General features: G+C 52.2%; 3 protein-coding genes across 5 annotated transcripts; 2 read left to right on the forward strand and 1 right to left on the reverse strand.

Annotated features, from left to right (window-relative positions):
• Positions 1-8519: 8519 nt before the first annotated feature.
• Positions 8520-12338, reverse strand: ALYREF (Aly/REF export factor). The gene is made up of 6 exons (XM_070479730.1): positions 12049-12338; positions 11452-11583; positions 9816-9963; positions 9198-9261; positions 8920-9097; positions 8520-8826 (listed from the first exon to the last, which is right to left on the reverse strand). The coding sequence occupies exons 1-6, from the start codon at positions 12283-12285 to the stop codon at positions 8812-8814; spliced, it is 774 nt and encodes a 257-aa protein (XP_070335831.1). The 5' UTR covers positions 12286-12338; the 3' UTR covers positions 8520-8811.
• A 73-nt stretch (positions 12339-12411) lies between these two features.
• On the forward strand, positions 12412-17496 carry ANAPC11 (anaphase promoting complex subunit 11). 3 transcript variants are annotated; one of them, XM_020906276.2, is made up of 3 exons: positions 12412-12542; positions 12993-13167; positions 17149-17496. In XM_020906276.2, the coding sequence occupies exons 2-3, from the start codon at positions 13059-13061 to the stop codon at positions 17292-17294; spliced, it is 255 nt and encodes an 84-aa protein (XP_020761935.1). In that variant the 5' UTR covers positions 12412-12542; positions 12993-13058; the 3' UTR covers positions 17295-17496. The 3 variants fall into 3 exon arrangements, with proteins under 3 accessions (XP_020761935.1, XP_020761919.1, XP_020761927.1); XM_020906260.2 differs by having other exon boundaries at positions 12414-12542; positions 13047-13167; XM_020906268.2 differs by lacking the exon at positions 12412-12542 and adding an exon at positions 12580-12668 and having other exon boundaries at positions 13047-13167.
• Positions 17497-19708: 2212 nt separating this feature from the next.
• Positions 19709-20336, forward strand: NPB (neuropeptide B). The gene is made up of 2 exons (XM_020906576.2): positions 19709-19998; positions 20079-20336. Exons 1-2 carry the CDS (start codon positions 19756-19758, stop codon positions 20205-20207), a joined length of 372 nt encoding a protein of 123 aa, XP_020762235.1. The 5' UTR covers positions 19709-19755; the 3' UTR covers positions 20208-20336.
• Positions 20337-20602: the final 266 nt, after the last annotated feature.

A 20602-nucleotide genomic window follows, 5' to 3' on the forward strand; every position in this document is an offset into this window, starting at 1 on the left:
CTATGGCTCAACAACATGGATGAACCCAATACTGTACCCAAGTTAGTAAATGCTTCTCACAGGGGTGTATGTTAGCAGTTCTAAAATCAGGCCAGGTGGATACTTAAAGGATTGACATCATTTAAGCAAATATCATGTTGATAGTGAGAGCCAGGTTTCTTATTGCCAGGGAAAGAATTTACAAATAAGGGGAGATGAGAATGAATCCTATGGAATTGGGTTGGAATCAGAGAACAGTAAAAACTCATGTTTTTTTTAAAAATGCATATATTCAGCTAAAAACAGAGGTGAATATTGATGTATATGCATAAATTAGTATATATATTTCCTAGCTTTGTCCTGAGAGGGCCCAGAAGCAATGACAGTCCAGTAGCAATGAGCACACCCAACACCCAGATCTTGGTTGTTAAATACCAGTCTCCGAGAAAGGAGCCAGGGAATAGAAGGTGAGCCTGGAGTCTCTTTTGGGGCCAGCAAGTCAGGAACTGCTTTAAAAAACAGGCTCCCCTGGCAGTCCAGCGATTAAATTTGACTCTGTGCTTCAACTGCAAGGGGCACTGGTTCAATCCCTGGTTGAACTAAGATCCTACATGATGTACACAGTGCAGCCAAAACATTAAAAAAAAACCTTTCTTTTTTAAAGGAAAAAAAAAAACATAAAAAAGGACATGGCATGTCAAAAAGGCATAAGTGTGGAGAAGGCAATGGCAACACACTCCAATATTCTTGTCTGCAGAATCCCATGGACAGAGGAGCCAGGCTGGCTACAAGTCCATGGGGTCTTGAGACTTGAACACGACCTAGCGACTAAACCACCACCCAGATGGGTTAGCTGAGAACTAGAGTCACCTGGAAGTTAAGTGGGGGGTTGGAGGGGGGTGCAGAGTTCTGTCTGGGGGACAAAGTAGCCTTAAACTAACTGGAGCAGGGAGCTGCCAGAGAGACAGCTCAAGAAGTTGTTCCCAATAGGAGAAAGATCGAGTTCAGATGTAGGGTTAGAGAAATAGGTAACTTGACCAAAGGCAGCAGAACAGGCCAACCCAACTGGTTCACAAATGTAATTTAATTAAATGAATCCAGATGGGAACAAAAATAGATTTAGGGACCACAGAGTGATTGGAGCAGTGGAGAAGGCTCAACAGGGTCTGGCTGACCTCACCTGAAGGCTAGGTGAGGAATCTAGGACCAGGCAGAGAAGGGCTGTGAAGGCAATTGGAAAGTAGTTTCGGGAGGTTTTGGAAGGCAATCTGACTTCTCTTTGGAGGAAGTTTGAGCTGGTTGGGTTAGCAGTCAAGAGAAATGGGATTGAAAATGGAATTGGGGCCTCGGTACACTTGGTATCGGCCCAGCAAATATTTCTTTGTTGCCACCAGCCTGAAGAATCTATGTTGTAAACTCTTTGATTCCTTTAATTATGTGCTCTATATCCTTTTTCCCTATTTCTTAATAAATTATTTTTTAAAATGTGAAGAAAAAAAAAGGCATAGGAGGAACCCTAATGTCTGAGCAACAGAGTTTACCAGATTATGACTCATAGAATCACATAAATTATAATCAGTTATCAGATTATGACTCATAGATTCAAATAGCTACAAGTCCATACTGACTGAAATAAATAACTGAATAAATGGTGAAGGGACTGTTCTTAGAATTCCAATTAATGTTGAGAGAATAGGGGAAATACAAAAATGCAACATTAAACACTACAATAATAATTATCACACCATGAAAGTGGAAAAAAAGTGAAAGTGAAAATCCCTCAGGTGCGTCTGACACTATACATGGACTGTATAGTCCATAGAATTCCAGGCCAGAATACTGGAATGAGTAGCCTTTTCCTTTTCCAGGGGATCTTTCCAACCCAGGGATTGAACCCAGGTCTCCCACATTGCAGGGGGATTCTTTACCAGCTGAACCACAAGGGAAGCCCAAGAATACTGGAGTGGGTAGCCTAACTCTTCTCCAGCGGAGAATTGATACCGGGGTCTCCTGCATTGCAGGTAAATTCTTTACCAACTGAGGTATCAGGGAACCCCTTCTCGCACCATAGGAGGCTAAAATTAGCAGGCAAAATAGTGAGAAACAGGTATTCACTTAGTCTCAAAGTTATTCTCCAAAAAATTTATAGATTACAAAGGAGAGAAGGATAACTCTTCCTTCTTTATGGAGAAACCTGGCAGCTCCCACTGAATCATGCAAGCGAGGTTATAAGATGGGTAATGAGAGAGACAGACCATCATGCTGGACCCCATGGGAAACCCTTCCAATGATATTTTTGCTTGGAGTATGTAACCTTGGTCTAATCATAACGAAGCAAGACAATCCCCAATGGGACTGATCTTCAAAAAGTGCCAAGGTCATGAAAGACATGAAAAGGCTAAAAGCACTACCAGTTGAAGATGACTAGACATCTTTAGCTCAAGGCAGTGGTCCAGACATTCCTTTCCCATGTAGACGGGGAAAAGCATTTACAACATAGACTATTAGGACAGCTGGCTAAACTTGAATAAGGATATGGTTCAGATAATGGTATTGTTATCAGTGTTCACATCTGATTATGTAAGATGATGCCTTTGTTTTTAAAGACATGCATGTGGAAGGATTTAGGGGTAAAGTGGCACCCACTGCAACTTGCTCTCTCTCAGTTCAGAAGAAACAGAGAATGAAAAGGAGTGGGGTTCCATCTGGTGGCCTGGGTGACAATCCAGGAATTCTTTGATTATCACTTCTTTTCTATACATCTGACTATACTGTCACCCTGCTTATTTAACTTATATGCAGAGTACATCATGAGAAATGAACTGGATGAAGCACAAGCTGGAATCAAGATTGCCGGGAGAAATATCAATAACCTCATATATGCAGATAACATCACCCTTATGGCAAAGTGAAGAGCTAAAGAGCCTCTTGATGAAAGTGAAAGAGGAGAGTGAAAAAGTTGGCTTAAAGCTCAACATTCAGAAAACTAAGGTAATAGCATCTGGTCCCATCACTTCATGGCAAATAGATGGGGAAACAGTGACAGACTTTATTTTTTTGGGCTCCAAAATCACTGCAAATGGTGAGTGCAGCCATGAAATTAAAAGACGCTTGCTTCTTGGAAGGAAAGTTATGACGAACCTAGACAGCATGTTAAAAAGCAGAGACATTACTTTGCCAACAAAGGTCCATTTTGTCAAAGCTATGGTTTTTCCAGTGGTCATGTATGGATGTGAGAGTTGGACTATAAAGAAAGCTGAGCGCCAAAGAATTGGTTTTTGAACTGTGGTGTTGGAGAAGACTCTTGAGAGTCCCTTGGACAGCAAGGAGATCCAACCAGCCCATCCTAAAGGAAATCAGTCCTGAATATTCATTGGAAGGACTGATGCTGAAGCTGAAACTCCAATACTTTGGCCACCTGATGTGAAGAACTGACTCATTTGAAAAGACCCTGATGCTGGGAAAGATTGAAGGTGGGAAGAGAAGGGGACAACAGAGGGTGAGATAGTTAGATGGCATCACCAACTCAATAGGCGTGAGTTTGAGTAAACTCCGGGAGTTGGTGATGGACACGGAGGCCTGGTGTGCTGCAGTCCACAGGGTTGCAAAGAGTTGGATACTGAGCGACTGAACTATCAAAATTACAGACTGACACTTGAGAACATTCCCAGTTAAATGGAGAAGTAGGCTGATGTTAATAGAAATGATTAGGGAAGATCAAACTGGGGTCTCCTGCATTGCAGGCTGATTCTTTACCAACTAAGCTATCAGGGAAGCAAACTTAGTTGCTTTATGATCCAGCAATTCTACTCCAAAACCACTGAAAACTATCTCCACATAAAAATGCGTACCTCCAAAAAAAAAAAAAAAATGTGTACCTCAATGCTCACAGCAGCATTATTTCAATAGCCAAAAAGCAGATATAACCCAAATGTCCATCAACTGATGAATGGACAGAACAAAACATGAACTATCCACATTTGCAGTAACCAGGGTTTCATTTGGACTGGATACTGACACAGGCTATAACAAGAGTGAACCTCAAAGACTGTGCTGAGTAAAGAAGCCAGACACTGAGGTCACAGATTGTATAAATCCATTTGTATGAAGAGTCCAGAACAGGCAAATCCACAGAAAGTGGACAAGTGAAGGCTGAGGAACGGGAACAGTGGCATGATGGCTAGTGGTTTTCTTTTTGGGGTGATGAGAATATCCTGGAATTTGAATGTGGAGGTGAATTTGTGATTTGGGGAGCAGAATAAAATTACTGTAAATGGGTTAACTCCATGGTATGTCGACTATATGTTAATAAAGCTCTTATTAAGAAAAACAACCTGCAGTAACAAGGGTTTCATTTGGATGGTGCTGGGAAGGTTATTCTGTATACATGGTTACCTCAAATTTTGTACTGACTGCTATTTTTTCAGATAAAAAGCCAGTGTTCTTAAGAGTATTTCACATTTCACATTCATTGAAACAGAAACACAGAAGCCCACTCCATGGCTCTGTCTTTTCAGTTATTGTTTATGGATGTCCCCCACGCCAGTCCCTAAATGCTCAGTCCTGGCAGCCCCTCCCCAGGTCAGGCTGCACCTCTGGTAGATGCCCTTCCTTAGAAGCCCAGCACAGAGGCCCCATGACCTCTGCCCTCTCCACCAGCCACAGTGGGGCTCTGGCTTGTCTGGTGGTCTCACCCTAGGACCTTTACACTTGCTCTTCTTTCTGCCAGCAAGGCTCCCCTCCAAATATCCATGTGCTCACAAACTCCAGCTCACCAGCAAGGCCTTTCCCTACTCCTTAGCATCCACTGCTCTGTTTTCCTCCACAGCCTGTTACCACCTGACATCTTGTATTTCACTTTTCCCATCTTTCCCCCACTGGAATGTATATTGCAGAACAGAAAATGCTCTATGTCCTGCTTCACTTATTTCTATTGTAGTTGTTACACTATTATCATAATTTCTTATTTTTGTTTCCTATATTAGAGCCTTAGCTCCCTGCAAGCAAGAACAAAACCCTTGTTGTTTATAGAAAGTAACATTGCTCTTCTGGTCTTTCAGACCACATCTGAGTGTGACAACCGTTCAACGACTCTGGCACTTTTGACTCCTCCTGGATTTCACACAATCTGCCAAGGGATAGGGCTGTTCCTGCTTATCCAAGTTGCTCTGTAAACCACGTGTATCTGTGCTCAACCAAGCAAACCAGAACACACCTGGAGCTGAGCAGCTCCTCTTCACACAACCATCCTATCAGAGTCCAGGAGCCCTAGGCCCTGTGGACATGCCACCCTCTTCCCTGGCGCTGGCTTCCTCAACATCTTCGAGATTCCTGAAGACTGATTGACTGTCCGGATGAGGCATGTGCCCACTCCTGGACTGATCACTGAACTTTCCATTCAGACCACAAGGTGGGAGGTGAGCTGGGGTATGTTCCAGTGCCCTGCAAGTGGGACAGCCCCATCCACCTGGTCTGCGAGATTGTAATCCAGCATTTGAGAAAAGAACATGAAGGAGAAACCAAACAAAAGCACCAAGTCCATCTCATCCTTTCACTCACTTGTTCTGTACTTTCAGGGATGAAATGCTGGCCATTGCAGGGATACCCTGCAGGCACTGCCCTCAGGTAACCAGAAGCCTGGTTTGCCTTGGAGCACAGAAGCTGCCCCTACACACTTACCACCCAAGAGCGCTTCCTCCCAAGAGCACCCCCACAAGAATAGCAAAGCGCATGACCCTCCAGCCCTTGAGATAACACATGGTTTCCCATTTCACAGTTAAGGAGGCTGAGGATTAAAGTGGTGGGGAGGGACTTCCCTGTGGTCCAGTGGTTAAGAATCTGCCTGCCAATGTAGGGGACAGAGGTTCAATCCCTGGTCAGGGACAATTCTACATGCTGTGGGGCAACTAAGCCCATGCGCCACAACTACTGAGCCTGTGCTCTAGAGCCCGTGCTCTGCAACTACAAGTAGCCCCCACTCGCTGCAACTAGAGAAAAGCCCATGCCCAGCAACAGACCCAGTGCAGCCAAAAATAATTTAAAAATAAAGTCATGGGGAGGTTTCTCTCAGCTCCCTGCCAAATTGCAAGCTTTTCTGACTCGGTCACCTTCCCACCACAGGCTTCCAGCAAATACGATGTCACCCCTCCCCACTCCTGTCACCTCCAGCCCCATATCCCTACCTTTACTTGCAGTGTCCACACGTCAAGTTCCAGCTCGCAGACATCAAGCTGATAGCAACACTTGTCTGGGTCCACATCTGGATGCCTATCCACATCTGGTGTTTCTGCCTCTTAGACCCAACACTGAGCACAGCCCGTCCTTTGCCTGCTTTCTTCCTGGGACTTTCCCTTCACTAATGACACCCTCCACCCATGTGACACTTTGGCCACCCCTTACCATGTCCCACAAGCCCCCGATTCCCGGTCATCCCTCCCTCCAAACACCAGAGCCAACATCCAGAAAGCAGTCTCCCTGCCGGGCATGTGCCTGCTTAGCCCAAGGCCACCTCATCAGAGAGGCTGCCTGGCTCTGTCCAGATGGTCTGACCTCTACCAGCCACCCCTCACCACACTGCAGCTAAAGCTGAGCTCTGGCTGACCCCTTCCCATTAAGACTGGGCGAGAGGTAGGGATGAGTCACCTCAACCATCTTTCTATCAGTGCCTGGCATGGCTCAGATGGTTCAAATGGCAGCTGCTGGCTCTGCAGTGACAGCACATTAACTGACTGTTACAGGGCCACCCCTTAATCACAGTCCTTCCTTGTGACTCACTCCAGCCTCATCCCAAACATGGAAGCCATCTGAGCTGCAGACCATGGCAGCTGCTTCCGGAAGAGCCAAGGCACCGGCTGCTATTAAGGCTGGGGTGACTCTCCTGGCCCCTACTTACTCCTCCCTCTAGTCCCTATTCTCAAAAGGCTGTCACCATCCCCTTCTTCTCCTGCCTTCTGTCTTTCCCAGCATCAGGGTCTCTTCCAATGAGTTGGCTCTTTGCATCAGGTGGCCAAAGTACTGGAGCTTCAGCTTCAGCATCAGTCCTTCCAGTAACTATTCAGGGTTGATTTCTGTTAGGATTGATCGGTTTGATCTTGCTGTCCAAGGGACTCTCAAGTCTCCAGCACAATTTGAAAACATCAGTTCTTCGGGGCTCAGCTTTATGGTCCAACTCCTATCTGTACCTGATTACTGGAAAAACCATAGCTTTGACTATATGGACCTTTATCAGCAAAGTGATGTCTCTCTCTGCTTTTCAATAAGCTGTCCAGGTTTATCATAGCTTTTCTTCCAAGGAGTGTCTTTTAACATCAGAGCTGCAGTAACTGTCTACAGTGATTATGGAGCCCAAGAAAATAAAATGTTAGTTTCCACTTTTTCCCCTTTTGTTTGCCATTAAGTGATAGAACCTTTCTTTTTTGAATGTTGAGTTTTACCTTTTTTCACTCTTTCACCCTCAAGAGGTTTTTTAGTTTCTCTTCACTTAGACATTAGAGTGGTATATTTGCATATCTGAGGTTGTTATTTCTCCCAGCAATCTTGATTCCAGTTTGATTTATCCAACCCAGCATTTTGCATGATGTACTCTGCATGTAAGTTAAATAAGCAGAGTGACAGCATAAGCCTTGACAGTACTCCTTTCCCAATTTTGAACCAGTCTGTTTTTCCATGTCTGGTTCTGTTGCTTCTTGGCCTGCATACAGGTTTCTCAGGAGACAGGTAAGGGTGGTCTGGTATTGCCATCTCTTTAAGAATTTTCCAGTTTCCCTCTTGCTGGGTTGTAGGCATAACTGAGTGGCTCAAAGGCATGTCCTCAGGAGGGGAGGCCCAAAGAGATGTCCATGCCCTGCACTCCACAGGGTCCTTGGCCCCTCTTGAACTGTAGGAATTGCATGGCAGGTCACACTAGCATTCGGTCAAGTAACATGACCATCCTGCTCTAGTCTGTCCCAGGAGAGGTCCAGATGGGTACCAGTGTCTGCCCGCCTCCCCCAGTTCCCTGTAGGTCAAATGAGATTCTACCACAGCTCCCACTAGCTACATCACCAAGTACATAATTAAGAAAACACCAACACAGTGATCTTTCCTTCATGACACAAAAGATGAAAAACACACGGGGATTATGTTGCAAAGTCACAACTACTAAACCCAGATTTCTGAGAACCAGAGCACCAGAAGGAAAGGAACAGCTCAACCCAGCAGTCACCTGAAATCAGCCAGAAACACAGGGCACCCCACCTTGCCCCGCCCCTCACCTGGCAGTACAGGCAATGAACAGGTGGCTGCGTGTGGAGGACCACTGCTCCACATCCTCCCACCCAGGGGGGATGAGGGAGTGAGAAAAAGGGGTTTGGGTCTGCGGGAACAGTGTGGCAGCCAGCACTCTCCTGCAGAACTCTAACCCACAGGCCAGGTGCCATGTACCCAGCAGGCCTGTCTCATTTCCTCCTCAGATCCCACATCCCTCCCGCCAACCAGATCACACCAGCATTCTGGCTCAGGTGAGGACCCTGAGGATGGGATGAATTAAACAGTTCCAGCTCTACACACGTTTCTATTTTATTATGGCAAAGGTGAAAACGCCACCTTCTCCACAACAACAACCAGTAAAATTTATCCCAAAAATAACTCAGTACAAAACAGGTCTGTTTCAGAATTTAAAAAAAAAAAAAAAAAAGGAAAAAAAAACCTTTACATGAATTTTAAATCCTATTTTAAAACATAAAAGAAACAAATCCATCATTGGCCACACAGCCCCAGTCTGTCACCCCCTCCCGCCAGGGAGCACGGACGAGACTTCTGGGTCCTGGTCCATGCACGGATTTGCCGGTCTGTTTAACTGGTGTCCATCTGAAACAGAGGAAGAGAGGTGCTCACTCAAAATGAGGCCCTCCTCCAATTGGTCTGGGCCTGACCCTCACCCAGCCCTCCTCTGTGACTTACTCTTGCATTGTAAGCATCCAGCTGGGCATCTAATTCTTCTGCGGAAAGCTGCTGCTTTGAACTCCTGCCGGTGCCTCTGCCTCTGCCCCGGCTGCCTCCACGGGTGCCTCTCCGGGTGCCACCGCCGCCACCAAAACCTCCTGAACCACGGTTTCTAGTCATCCCACCTCTGTTTACACTAGCAAGAAAAGGAAACTTTGCTCACATGCCTGGGAAGACCAGCAGTGTGAGGAGACACCCCACAGGCCAGCCCTGACTAGAGAGGCCCCGGAACTCACCTCTGTGCAGGTCTCCGCTGCGTGTCAATCTGTGAGGTGACGAGCTGAATGTTCATGGGGCGGCCTGTGGCAGAGAACACAAGAGGGCCAGCTCCTGTTAGAGGACTCTGAAGCCTGCTAGGGGGCAGCACCCTGGCCTCCATGTAAGCACTGGAAAGGGACACTGTGCATCTCGACGCTCCCGACGAGAGGACAGCCTGGAAATGCTGGTGGGAGAACAGCCCCACCAGCGCCTCCTCGCTCCTTCTCATCCAGTGCAGCTGGGTGTCTGCCGGGTGTCCGGGGTGCCCAGGAGCAGAAAGGTACCTTTGTCTTTACGACTACAGCCCCGCACTCAAGAGTTGTACTATGGTGGTTCTGAGAAGGCTTCACAGAAGTGAATCTTCCGCAAGGAGCTGAAGGAGGGGAGGGATGTAGCTTGCTGGATGGGGGTTCACAAGAGGTTGGTCCAGATGTGTGGGGCAGCATGAGAGGTGGCAGTGTGGAAGAGAGACAAAGGGGCGAACGCAAAGTGTCCTCAGGCAGAGGGGACCCTACTCTTGCAGGGATGGGGCCAGCCTCTGGCTCCGCAAACTAGCTACAGCGCTGCAGCCTTTCTGGGTCCAATCCCAAACGCACCATCCAAAGGGACGCCGTTGTACTGTTTCATAGCTTTTAGTGCATCTGCCTTCCGCTCAAAGTGCACGTCAGCTGTTCCTAAACTGCGGCCAGATCGGTCGTAGTGTACAGCCGCCTTCTTCAGAGTTCCAAATTCAGCAAAGAGCTCCTGAGAGTCAGAAAGAGCAGTTGTTAGCAAAGTAGTTTTTCTTCTGGTGGCCCAGGGACACTCCCTGGAAGTGTAAACTACTTTGGGGGGTATTTCCCTGGGAGAAAGACATACACGTGGTTGGGCAGGGCAGTGGCGGTGGGACCTGGGGTATGGGATGGGACAGGTGGGACAGCAATTTCCCAGAGCAGCTGGGCCCGAGGGCTCCTGCCCACTTGGGAACCTGACATCTGTACCATGATGCAGGTGAAGGATCACAAAGCCCACCAATGAAGGGCAAAGATTAAGTTGCTATCTTCTTCAACAAAGGAATATTTACAACACACCCAAGGACTGTGCCAAGAAGCAGCCAAGGCCAAGATCACAGAGCAAGGGGCTCTATCCACTTGTGGACCAGCTCCAAGGGCCCTCTGAGTGGGAGCCCTGACCCAGCCCCTCCCCCAGGGCAGATTCTGGCTCACCTTTCCCTCTCCTCCTACTCAAGCCTGCCGCAAAGCCTGAAGTCAAGCGCTGCCATGGAAACTGCCCTGACCTCAGGCAGGCTGGGAGTTGGAGAGGGAACCCAGAGTGTGGGGCTACTCCGGCCGCAGGCACACAGCGGGAAGTGGAGTTCACCAAAAGCGGTTTCCAGTGGATGCCAGAAACCACCTTAAAAAAAGTGTTGAGACACTGTGAGTGCTCACTGGCCTTGCTCTGTCCTCCCAAGGCAAAGTAAATGGCTGGGCTCTGGGAAATTGAACCCAGGAAGGCCCAGTACCCTGCCCAGCCATCTCCTGGACTGACCCCCAAGATGTCATTACTTAACCGTTTTAGGCAGCAAGTTTAAAGGCCTTTGGGGTTCAACCAAAAAAAGAAAAGGAAAGGAAAAAAAAGGGGGGGAGGAAAGAAAGAGAGGAAAAAAAAACAGGCTTCAACCAAAGATGTTTGAGAATCATGCCACTAACAAAACCCAGGGGGTGAGGATAAGTGAGAAGACAGGGGATGAAATTCCAAGTTAAGACATAGGGCTTAAAGCAAATGGAGCCAGAGTGACGCTGGCACCATCCTGCTTCTGTGCTATATCAGGTCTACAAAGGAAGTGCTTTCTCCTCCCAACAAACCATTAAAACAAGCAAAAAGTAAAGAAAGCAAGTAGCCTAGCTATTCCAGGAACAGAAATGGAGCATTCAACCAAGCTTCTGTCAGAAGAGCTTGGGCAGAGTGCCTTCATCTACAGAACACGTCTTAGCAAGGAAGAACAGCAGCGCCTCAGACTAAGCTGGGGCCTGTCTTCCAGCACAAACTGACACACTGGTCAGGCTTTCAACTCTAGCTCGACCTCTGCTCTGCATTCCTGGAGCCCCTCACAGGGAACAGTGGCTGGCCCTTGGGTGCCTGGGAAAGCTTGTCGTCCCAAGGTATGTGGGGGGGATTCAGGGTCAAGTCCTAAACACCACAACCAATTCCGTGTGGAGTGACCCGCCCACCAAGAAAACTCCAGCCCCTTACCTGAATATCAGCGTCGGACACTCCAAAATCCAGATTTGACACCAGCAGTTTCCCACCTGTCTCCACGCCGGCACCACCCCCAAAACCGCTATCGAAAAGGTCATGCTGCCATTTGTCAGGAAGTTGTTTCGGCTGAGGGAAAAGAAAACACAAGAACAGAAAAAGATCTGTGAGTCTCACTCCAGGGCTCGCCCTCTCCCCCACGGCCACAGCAAGACCCTCCCCCCATCACGGCGGGGAAGCAGGCGCTGAGACAGACACGCAGCCCGCTTCTCGCCCGCGTCAGGCCGTACCCTGCCGCCAAGGCCACACATCCCGCAACTTCTCGATTCCCTCCAACCAACTTCCCGCCACCTGGGCGGCCGCGCCAACGGCCTCTCAGCCCCCAGCGCCGTGAGGTCGGGCGCCCTGTTAAGACAAAGGCCGCCAGGGTCTCCGCCTTGGGGCCCGGCAGGCGTGCGACCTTCCGCCCGCCGGGCCGGCCGGCGCCCGCGCCCCCCGGCCCCGTCGGTCGGCCGGCCGACCGCGCGGTCGCCCGTGCGCCGCCCTGCCGGTTCGCTCCCTCGCCGCGGCCCGCCACCCGGTCTCCACACTCACCCTGCTGTAGGGCGCCGGCCGGTTCCTGCCGCCGCCGCCCGCCGCGCCGCGGGCGATAGCCGGCCGATTTCGAATGGGTCCGCCGCCTCGGTTCACTCGCGCGGCGGCCTGGGCCCCGCCGCCGCGGCCACCCTGGGAGCCGGCCCGGCCGCGGCCCCTGCCCCCGCCGCGGCCGCCTCGCTGGCTCCGGTTCAGCTTAATGATGTCGTCCAGAGACATATCCATTTTGTCGGCCATGGCGGGCGCGGAATCGGCCTCGGCTCGAGCCCGCGCGTCAGCACGTCGGCGCGTCACTTCCAGCGCCGCTTGGGGGTTTTCCGGTGCCGCGTCCACAGAGCGACCGCGGATTGGCTGCAGGCCTTCGGCGTCTCAGGGAGCGAGGCCGCGCGTGCGCGGTGAGCCAAGGAGCTCGGCGGGCGCCTCTGAGCAGTGCCGAGCCGCGGTCACAGGCATTTATATACCTTCCCGCGCGGGGCCGGCGCTGCCAACTGAAGGTGGGTGGGGCCGCGCGCAGTTAGATCGGCGGGGGCGCGGCCGTTGGGGGCGTGGTCGAGCTTGGCGCCCCTCCCTTGCCCCTCCCCCACCGCACCAGGAACCCGCACCCTAGTCCCGCGGCCAGAGTGAGTGCAGCCCGCGCCGGGGTTGTTTCCGGGATGACCTCGTAGGCAGCGGGCTTGGGTCTCCATCTCTCAGCCCCGTCAGTCGTGTCCCTTTCGGAAGTAGCGCACGGCGCGTTTCTGCGGTTGTTAAGGAAAGCTGACGACCCCTTCTGCGGACGCCGGGGCAGAAGTGCGGTGTTGGCGAAGGACCAACACCGGTCCTCCCGGTCTTCCCGAGGACCCGGCGCCCGCCCCAGCCCCCTTGCAGACAGCTCTTATTGCCCTTCGGCGGCCACTGTTGCCTGCGCTGGACCCTCGGGGCGACACCCCTTCTTTGGTTTCCAGGTGCCGTAGCTCTGCAGACTCAGCACAGCCCGGTGGTCTCTTCCCTCTCCGCAGGCTCCTCGCGCCATGAAGGTGAAGATCAAATGCTGGAACGGCGTGGCCACTTGGCTCTGGGTAGCCAACGACGAGAACTGCGGCATCTGCCGCATGGCCTTCAATGGCTGCTGCCCGGACTGTGAGTGCCCCCTGCCCGCTCTCTCTCGAGCTGTGCCTATCCTCTGGCCTTGGCGTGTCACCAGAAGTACTTGCACAGCGTTCCTGGGGTTTGGTTTCCTCTTCCCAAGAAAAGTTGATAGAGAAAAGCCAGGCTGTTTGGGCCCATATTTGTACAAAGATCCCGTCAAAAGTTTTGTAAGGAAAAGAGCACAGTTTCCTATCCTGATAAAAGTCACTATGAGATACGTGGAACACAAAGATGTGTTAAGACATTTTATTTGAAAAATTCAAGTCAACAAAAAAATGTAATGTTACAAGGTTTCCCCCTCAGTCCAGCACATAAACGATGAATAACACGTTTTCATATCTGGTTGTTTTTGCCCAGCTGTTTTAAAGTAAATGCTAAATGTCTCCTGCCTTGTCAGGCTGGTTCTTTACCACTGAGCCATCAGGGAAGCCATAGTAAATGCTAAATGTGATGCCCCACTTCAGTGCTGACTTTTTCCCAGCACTGTTGTCACTTCAGACAACATATTTACTTATCGTTGCTCCTCATCCCTAGTCCTTGTTCAGATATCTTTAGTTGTACTCAAATGTCTTTTTATTGTTGGGTAGTGTGAGCCAAGACCCAAAGTGTGATCACTTTTTCTCTTCACTACTTAATCTAGAATAGTTTTGCTTCAACTTCTCTATCGCCTTTTAGACATCTCATTATTTGTTTTTATTTTTATTTATTTGTTTTTGGCTGCATAGGGACCTTCATTGCATTGGACAGGCTTCTCTCTAGTTGTGTTCAATGGGCTCAGTTGTCTTGTATCATGTGGGATCTTAGCTCCTAGACCAGGGATCAAACCCACATCCCCTGCATTGGAAGGCAGATTCTTAACCACTGGACCACCAGGGAATTCCCCGTAGACATCTGATTCTTTCAGAACGTGTTGTCTTGCAGAGTGCCTGACCTCAGGTTTTATCAGATTTCATCTTTGCGGTGTCTGGCATTGTTCCTTTGTCTCCAGTGTGTTCTGTGAAGTGAAAGTATTTGGGTCAAAAGGAGATTTTTGCACCAGTGAATGTAGTTTTTAGTCAGACCCAAGTGAACCAGAAGCAGCAGGAAGGGTCTAAGACTTTGCCTAGGGAACAAAGGTGTTCCCAAGAGAAAGGTGAGACTTGGGGACCACTGAGAAGTCAATGACCGGGCCTGTGCTGTGGGGCCATGAACATCATCCATCCTGATTTAATCAGGCTGGGATATAATCTTAGGAAATCAGTGATTGGTTCTACTTGATGAGGTTTTATGTAACAGGGAGTGAGAATAGAACACAGGGTCTGGTTTGGTTTAATCCATTCAAAACCACCCTTTCTTTGGAGGGGGGAGGGCTCAGTTGGGTCTTGTTACTACCTGCAGGTTTTTTCTAGTTGAGGGAGCACTCCTCTAGTTGCGGTGGCTTCTCTTCTTGCGGGGCACAGGCTCTAGGTGCACAGGCTTCAGCAGTTGCATTGCTCGGGTTTAGTTGCTCTGCAGCATGTGGAATCTTCCAGGCCCAGGGATTGAACCCATGTCCCCTGCATTGGCAGATGGATTCCTATCCACTGTACCACCAGGGAAATCCTAAAACCACCCTTTCTCAAAGGTACAACACAGGTTATGGGTGGGTACTTGCAACTTTCTCAGCCGCAGATGTGGCTTCTGAAAAGAAAAGTTCTAGGGTAGCATTTATGTGGTCATGCCCTTGACTCAGTGTGGGTGAGTGAGCCTGTATGTCAAAGATGACACTAGGGGTTGCATGCAGCCTGTGGAACCCAGTGTGTAGGGCTGGCTGAGGTGTGCTGACTGCCGGGAAGAGGGGGGTTTAGAGGCTGCACTTTGGATTTGCTGGTTGTGAGCCAGATGTAATGATCAAAGTGTTTGGTCAGCCCAGGGTGCCTTCTCTACAGATCAAGTGATGCTGGATTTCTCTGCTGAGATGGAATTCCTACGAAGAATCCAGAGTGACTCAGACTGTGATAAACCCGCTGCTTGTCTCAGGGCTTTGTGAGTGAAAGTCTTATGGAGAGGATCCCACTGACACTTAGCATGAGTCACTGTCAGCATGGAAGGTGGTGTCAGATTCCCCATGAATGGACACAATGGCCAGGGTACTCCTGCGGGTCAGCTAGCTGGCCCCTGTGTATCCTCTTGCATCCTCTATTTGTAAGGTCTCTAATGTGTTGGGGTGATGCCAAGCATAGTTCTGCTGAGGTTGGAAGGACCCTGGGTGGGGGTGAGGTGGGGGTGGGAACCAACAGACCGCAGGTGTCACACCCTGTGGGCTCCTGGCACAGGGCCGTCCATCTCGCCCTCCCATCCCGGCCTGCGAAGCAGAGTGAGCTAGATAGTTTTGTATTTGCCAAGTAAATTGTTTTTTGGTTGTTTTGGCATAAAGGATTCAGAAAAGGAGTGATGTTTTGTTTTAGAGAGGATTACTTTTAAAAGATTGAGGGTTTGGGGGGGAGAAAGGATCCATGTATATGTATAGCTGCGTCCCTTCACTGTTCACCTGAAATTATCACAGTGTTGTTAATTGGCTATATCCCAATGCAAAATAAAAAGTTTAAAAAAGATTGAGAAACACTGCCCCAAACAAGAGAATAAGATAACAGTGCCCATCTGTCTGACTCCATAGGGTGAATGTACCACTGTGGGGCAAGGGCTGCTCCCAAACTGGGAAGGAGGTACAGGTTTTCAGCAGCCATTGAAGGATATTTAAGACCTGGCACCCACACCAGCCTCCTGGTCGGTGTGCTCCCTTCAGGCACTGGCAGCTGCCCTCGTGAGTCACGTGGCTCCGGCCTCCTGTCTGTCGGTGAGATGTCAGTGGGGTGATGGAGACTTCAGAGCACTGTGAGGTTTGGACAAGCGCTCAGGCCAGGTTTCCAGTTCCTTGTGCAGCTCAGAGCAGGTGCTCCATTAGGTCTTGCAAGCAGTGTCATGTGGCTTAGCCGTGGTGTTCTCTCTTTAAGTCACCTGTCCCTGTGTGTGGTGTCAAGAGAGAAGACCAGGACCACAGGTGACCAGGCCAGCACTTAGGAACTACTTCGTGGGCAAGATGTCTCCTGTTCACCCCAGCTTATCAGGCTGGTGCACTGTGTGCCCTAGTGACTTCTGGATTTGGCTCATGCTTGATAGGCATGAAGGGCCCCCATGGCAATGGTTTGGGGGAATGGCTCCCCGAGAGAGGGTGGAGGCAGCAAGCTGCAGCTCCCCCCTGCTCATGGGGACCTACCTGCTTGTGGCTGGGGGAGGACATTGTGCTCTGCCGGCACCAGCTGTGTGATAGGATTTTCTGGGTCCTTAAAAATCAGAGGCTTGTTTTTCTTGATGCTAGGTCCTCTTCACAGCAGTAGCATTTGCAGGTGTGTGGGCTGGAGGGCCAGCACCAGGTACTTTGGACCTTGGAGGTAGGATAGAAATGGGAAGGAAATAGGAGGTAGTGCCATGTCACTCCCAGCTGCCAAAAGGCTGGGCCATAAGCACCTGAGTCCCCGACCTGCTCCCTGGTACTGAATTGGGTCCCTGCTGCCTGGAGATGGCGACATCTAGTTTCTAAGGCCCCAGCTCACCTCACCTTGATCAAGAGGAATGGTTTGCCGCTCAGAGGCAGGTCACCTGTGCAGGCACCTTGACACACTGATGTAACCTTTTTGGCATCATGGGCGCCAAATGGCAGAGCTGCAGTGTGTCTGCAGATGGGCCCAGGCCCTGGGAGGCCAGTGGGTGGGGGTTCGGCCCTGGCCAGAGCTCTTCCTGCTGCTGAGCTCCGAGAGCTGCTCCCGCATGGAGGTGGAAGCAGCCCGGGTGGTCTTTGCAGAGGTTCATGTAGAGGCGGCTGCTCGGCCGAATCCGTGGTTTCTTTCCGGATTCCTGTCCTCTCTGAGCCCTGAGGCCACCCTGGGCACACTTCCCCCATCGGACTTGTTCTATGCTCTGGGTGACTCACAGGTCCTCTCGTCCCTCCCACAGGCAAGGTACCGGGTGACGACTGCCCACTGGTGTGGGGCCAGTGCTCACATTGCTTTCACATGCACTGCATCCTCAAGTGGCTGAACGCGCAGCAGGTGCAGCAGCACTGCCCCATGTGCCGCCAGGAGTGGAAGTTCAAGGAGTGAGGCCAGCCGTGCTGCCTGATGCCCCTGCTCTCACCCTGAGATGGCCTCGCCCCCACAGTGGCTCTGGGTGGCTGTCTTCTCCACGGGGACAGTCTCCTCTGGGCTCTGACAGGGTTGAAATGAGGACTGGAGCTGCGTTTGTTTTCTCCCATCACAATGTTGACACTTTTATCCAATAAATAAAACTCATTAAACCACCCAAGCCTGGCCGGAGGCTCCAGTAGCTTGTTTTCTTGGTGCTGAGGCAGCCTCGGTGTGCGCCAGTATGAAAACTCATGAATAAACATCCCAATTCAATGCCGAGAGGCCCTGAGTCACACCCCTGGAGAAGGAACCGGGGATCAGCCGGAGGAGCCAGGGTGGGAAGAGTGGGCTCTGGCTAGAAGAGCCTGGTGGGGTAGAGAGGCCGGGGGCCTGCTCTTCAGGCTGGTGGCTGGGACCCTGGCTGGACACAGCTGGCAGGCACTGCCATGCTTCCTTCCTCTGGAAGGCTGTCCCTGAGTAGGTGCTGGCTGTGCTAAGAGGGCTTTGCCAAGGCAGCTGTGATCAGTGGTCTCAGTCCCTTTTTTCCAGCTCCTTGTCAGGGCCAATGTCTTCGACATCAGGATGTGTGTCCACAGGTGTCTGAGGGTCTCCCCATCTAGGGAAGGACAGCTCTTGGGACATCCTTTGGGCACCTCTGTTGCACCTCAGCTCCCGTTGGCTGGTGGCCTGGTGTGGGGCGGGGGCAAGGAACCAGCCCTAGGGTCTTGAGCAGCTTCTGGATGGCAGTCATTGTAGGCTGCATGTCCTGTGAGCATGGGCTCCTTCCAGTCTATTCTCGATGACCTCCCCCCCACCTGAGGTCACTGCCCCGTGTCCCTGTAACGCCTTCTGCCCAGTGGGTAGCTGGTTTCTGAGCACCAGTCCCCAGGGGAGAAGGCGGGGCGGTACATGGTCTGGACCACTGTGCCCAGAGGGAAGGAACCCTCACAGAACCTGGAGGTCATATGCTCCTTGCCCAGAAACCCAGCTGCCAGGGCCCTTGTGCTGGTGTCTGTCCTGGGAAGGCACGTGGCCAGGGTGTTTGGAAAGTGTGAGCAGGAGGAGGGGCAGCTGAGTAAGCCTTATGTCACCTGCTGTGTGCCCTCCGTCTTGGGCCCTTGGACTCAGCCTCCGGTGTGCTCCCATTTAGCTCTTGGGCTCTAGGCAGTAACTCTGAATTCTAAGTGCCTATCTACAGCGTGTCTGGATCTATGGTCACTGAGTTCACAGACCAGTAGGAAGACCAGCTCTCACTGGGAAGTGGGCTGTGACGGCTGCAGAGGATCCCACAGGGTGGCCTGGCCTGCATCTGGCCTGCCCCTGCTCACTTCCCCTCCCTGGAGTTCTGCCTTCCCTGGGGAATTCTCCCCGTGACAGGAAGTACCCACATGCCTAGGGTGCCAGACCGTGAGCTGAGCCTCCAGGCTTTTAGCCCTGGCACACCGTGAAAAGTGCCCTCACCCCAGGGGTCTCGAGCTTGCCACAGGTCAGACAGTCCTCCAGGCAGGCCACTCCCACTTCGCTGCCAGGTGGGCTCCTCTCCATTCTTTACTGGGTTCCAGCCTGGTCCTCCCAGGGCCTGTGTGGTCCCCTCAAGCAGGACACAGAGCTGCCTGCCAGGCCCAGCGCACACCCAGAGACCAGCCATTGGCTCCCTTGCAGGAAGCTCAAGGGTTCTGCAAGGTCCTCTCAGGGCCCATGATCATCTCATCTCTTCCTCTGCCACAGTGGCACAGGGCCACAGCACCCACCTCTGCAAAGGCTCTCCCCTGGCCTCCCCACCTCGTCTGTCCTGGGAGCCATCCTGCCTGTCCTGCCAGCTCTGTTTGAGGACCAGATCAGTGGTATAAAACTCTAATAGGTGTGAAACCCACCTCTGCCCTCCCCACCCCGGGCCCTCTTAGATTTCAGTGCCTCTTCCAGAAGCCTGGCCCTCTCTGGTCAGCTCCCTTTAGGTTGGGAACTTCTCCTTGTCCCCAGGGTACAGGGAAACAACTGCTCCTTGTCTCCGGGGTACGGGGTACAGTCCCCGGGGGGTGACTCGGGGCTGGGGTGACTCGGGGCTGGGGCGCCGTCGGACTCATTGAGGGCTCTGCAGCACCGCCGCCCCTCCTCCCACTGAGTCGGGACTAAGGTCTGTGGGAGGGGCCTGGGGGTTGCCTCCCAGCAAAAGTTGAGTGGCCAGAAACGGGGAGGTGGGCGGCGGTGGAGAGGAAGGGGGCGTCGCATCCCCCCCAAGCCCTGGACCATCTTTCTCCAGCGTGCCCCTGTGCCCAAGAGGCTCTGAACCCCGCGCGGGCTTCTCCCTCCAGGATGCGGAGGCCCGTGCCACCGGCGCCCGCCCTCGCGCCCCGCCCCGCCCCGCCCCGCCCCGCAGCAAATATAAGGCACCGGTGCTGCCGTTCCGCGCCCCGCCGCCCGCTGCCACCGAGTACCCATGGCCGGGCCCGCGATGCTGGTGGCCGCCGCTCTGGCGCTCTGCTTACTGCTGGCGTCCCCCGGCTTCGCGTGGTACAAGCCGACGGCGGGGCCGGGGTACTACTCCGTGGGCCGCGCCGCAGGGCTGCTGTCCGGTTTCCACAGGTCGCCGTACGCACGGCGCTCCGAGCCCCGCGGGGGCACGCGATCCCTGGGAGGGGCCGGCACCTTCCGGGAGATGCGCCCCAACCTGCGGAGTCTCGTGAGTAATGGGCGCTGTTGGGTGCGGAGCGCTGGGGGGTGCAGACGCCCCCTTATCCTTCCATCCCATCTCGCCCCTAGGCTGTGTGCGTCAAGGAGGTCACCCCCAACCTGCAGAGCTGCGAGCCGCTCCCCGACGGCCGCGCCACTTTCCAGTGCAAGGCCGATGTCTTCCTGTCGCTCAGCGCCTCAGACTGTCGCAGCAAGTGAGCCCCGACCCCGGCACCTGGACCCGGCCTAAATTCCCAGTGCACCCGCGGGCCTGCCCCCACCCTGGCGCTAGATGGCACCTAGCACCGCCTATCCATCCCCATAGTAAATGGCTTAATGAATAAATAAGTTGCAGCCTCTGGGAGGTGGGCACAGCGGGTGGAGTGGGCGTCTCTGGAATCTCCACACCTGTACTCTGCTCACCTAGGTGTGCAGACAGCAGCCAGGTCACCAGGTTTCACGGAGACACCTGTACAGGAGTTCCTAAGAACCACTGCTGGGAACTTTCTGTGGGCCTCGGGCCATATCAAACCCAGACATCTTCTGGAGCCCCGCAAACGGCTCTGCAAGGCTCTGCTCCATACCCCGCCCCCTCCCTGCTTTTGTTCAGGCAG

This window comes from Odocoileus virginianus, chromosome 17 (assembly GCF_023699985.2).
Source record: "Odocoileus virginianus isolate 20LAN1187 ecotype Illinois chromosome 17, Ovbor_1.2, whole genome shotgun sequence".
Taxonomy (NCBI): domain Eukaryota; kingdom Metazoa; phylum Chordata; class Mammalia; order Artiodactyla; family Cervidae; genus Odocoileus; species Odocoileus virginianus.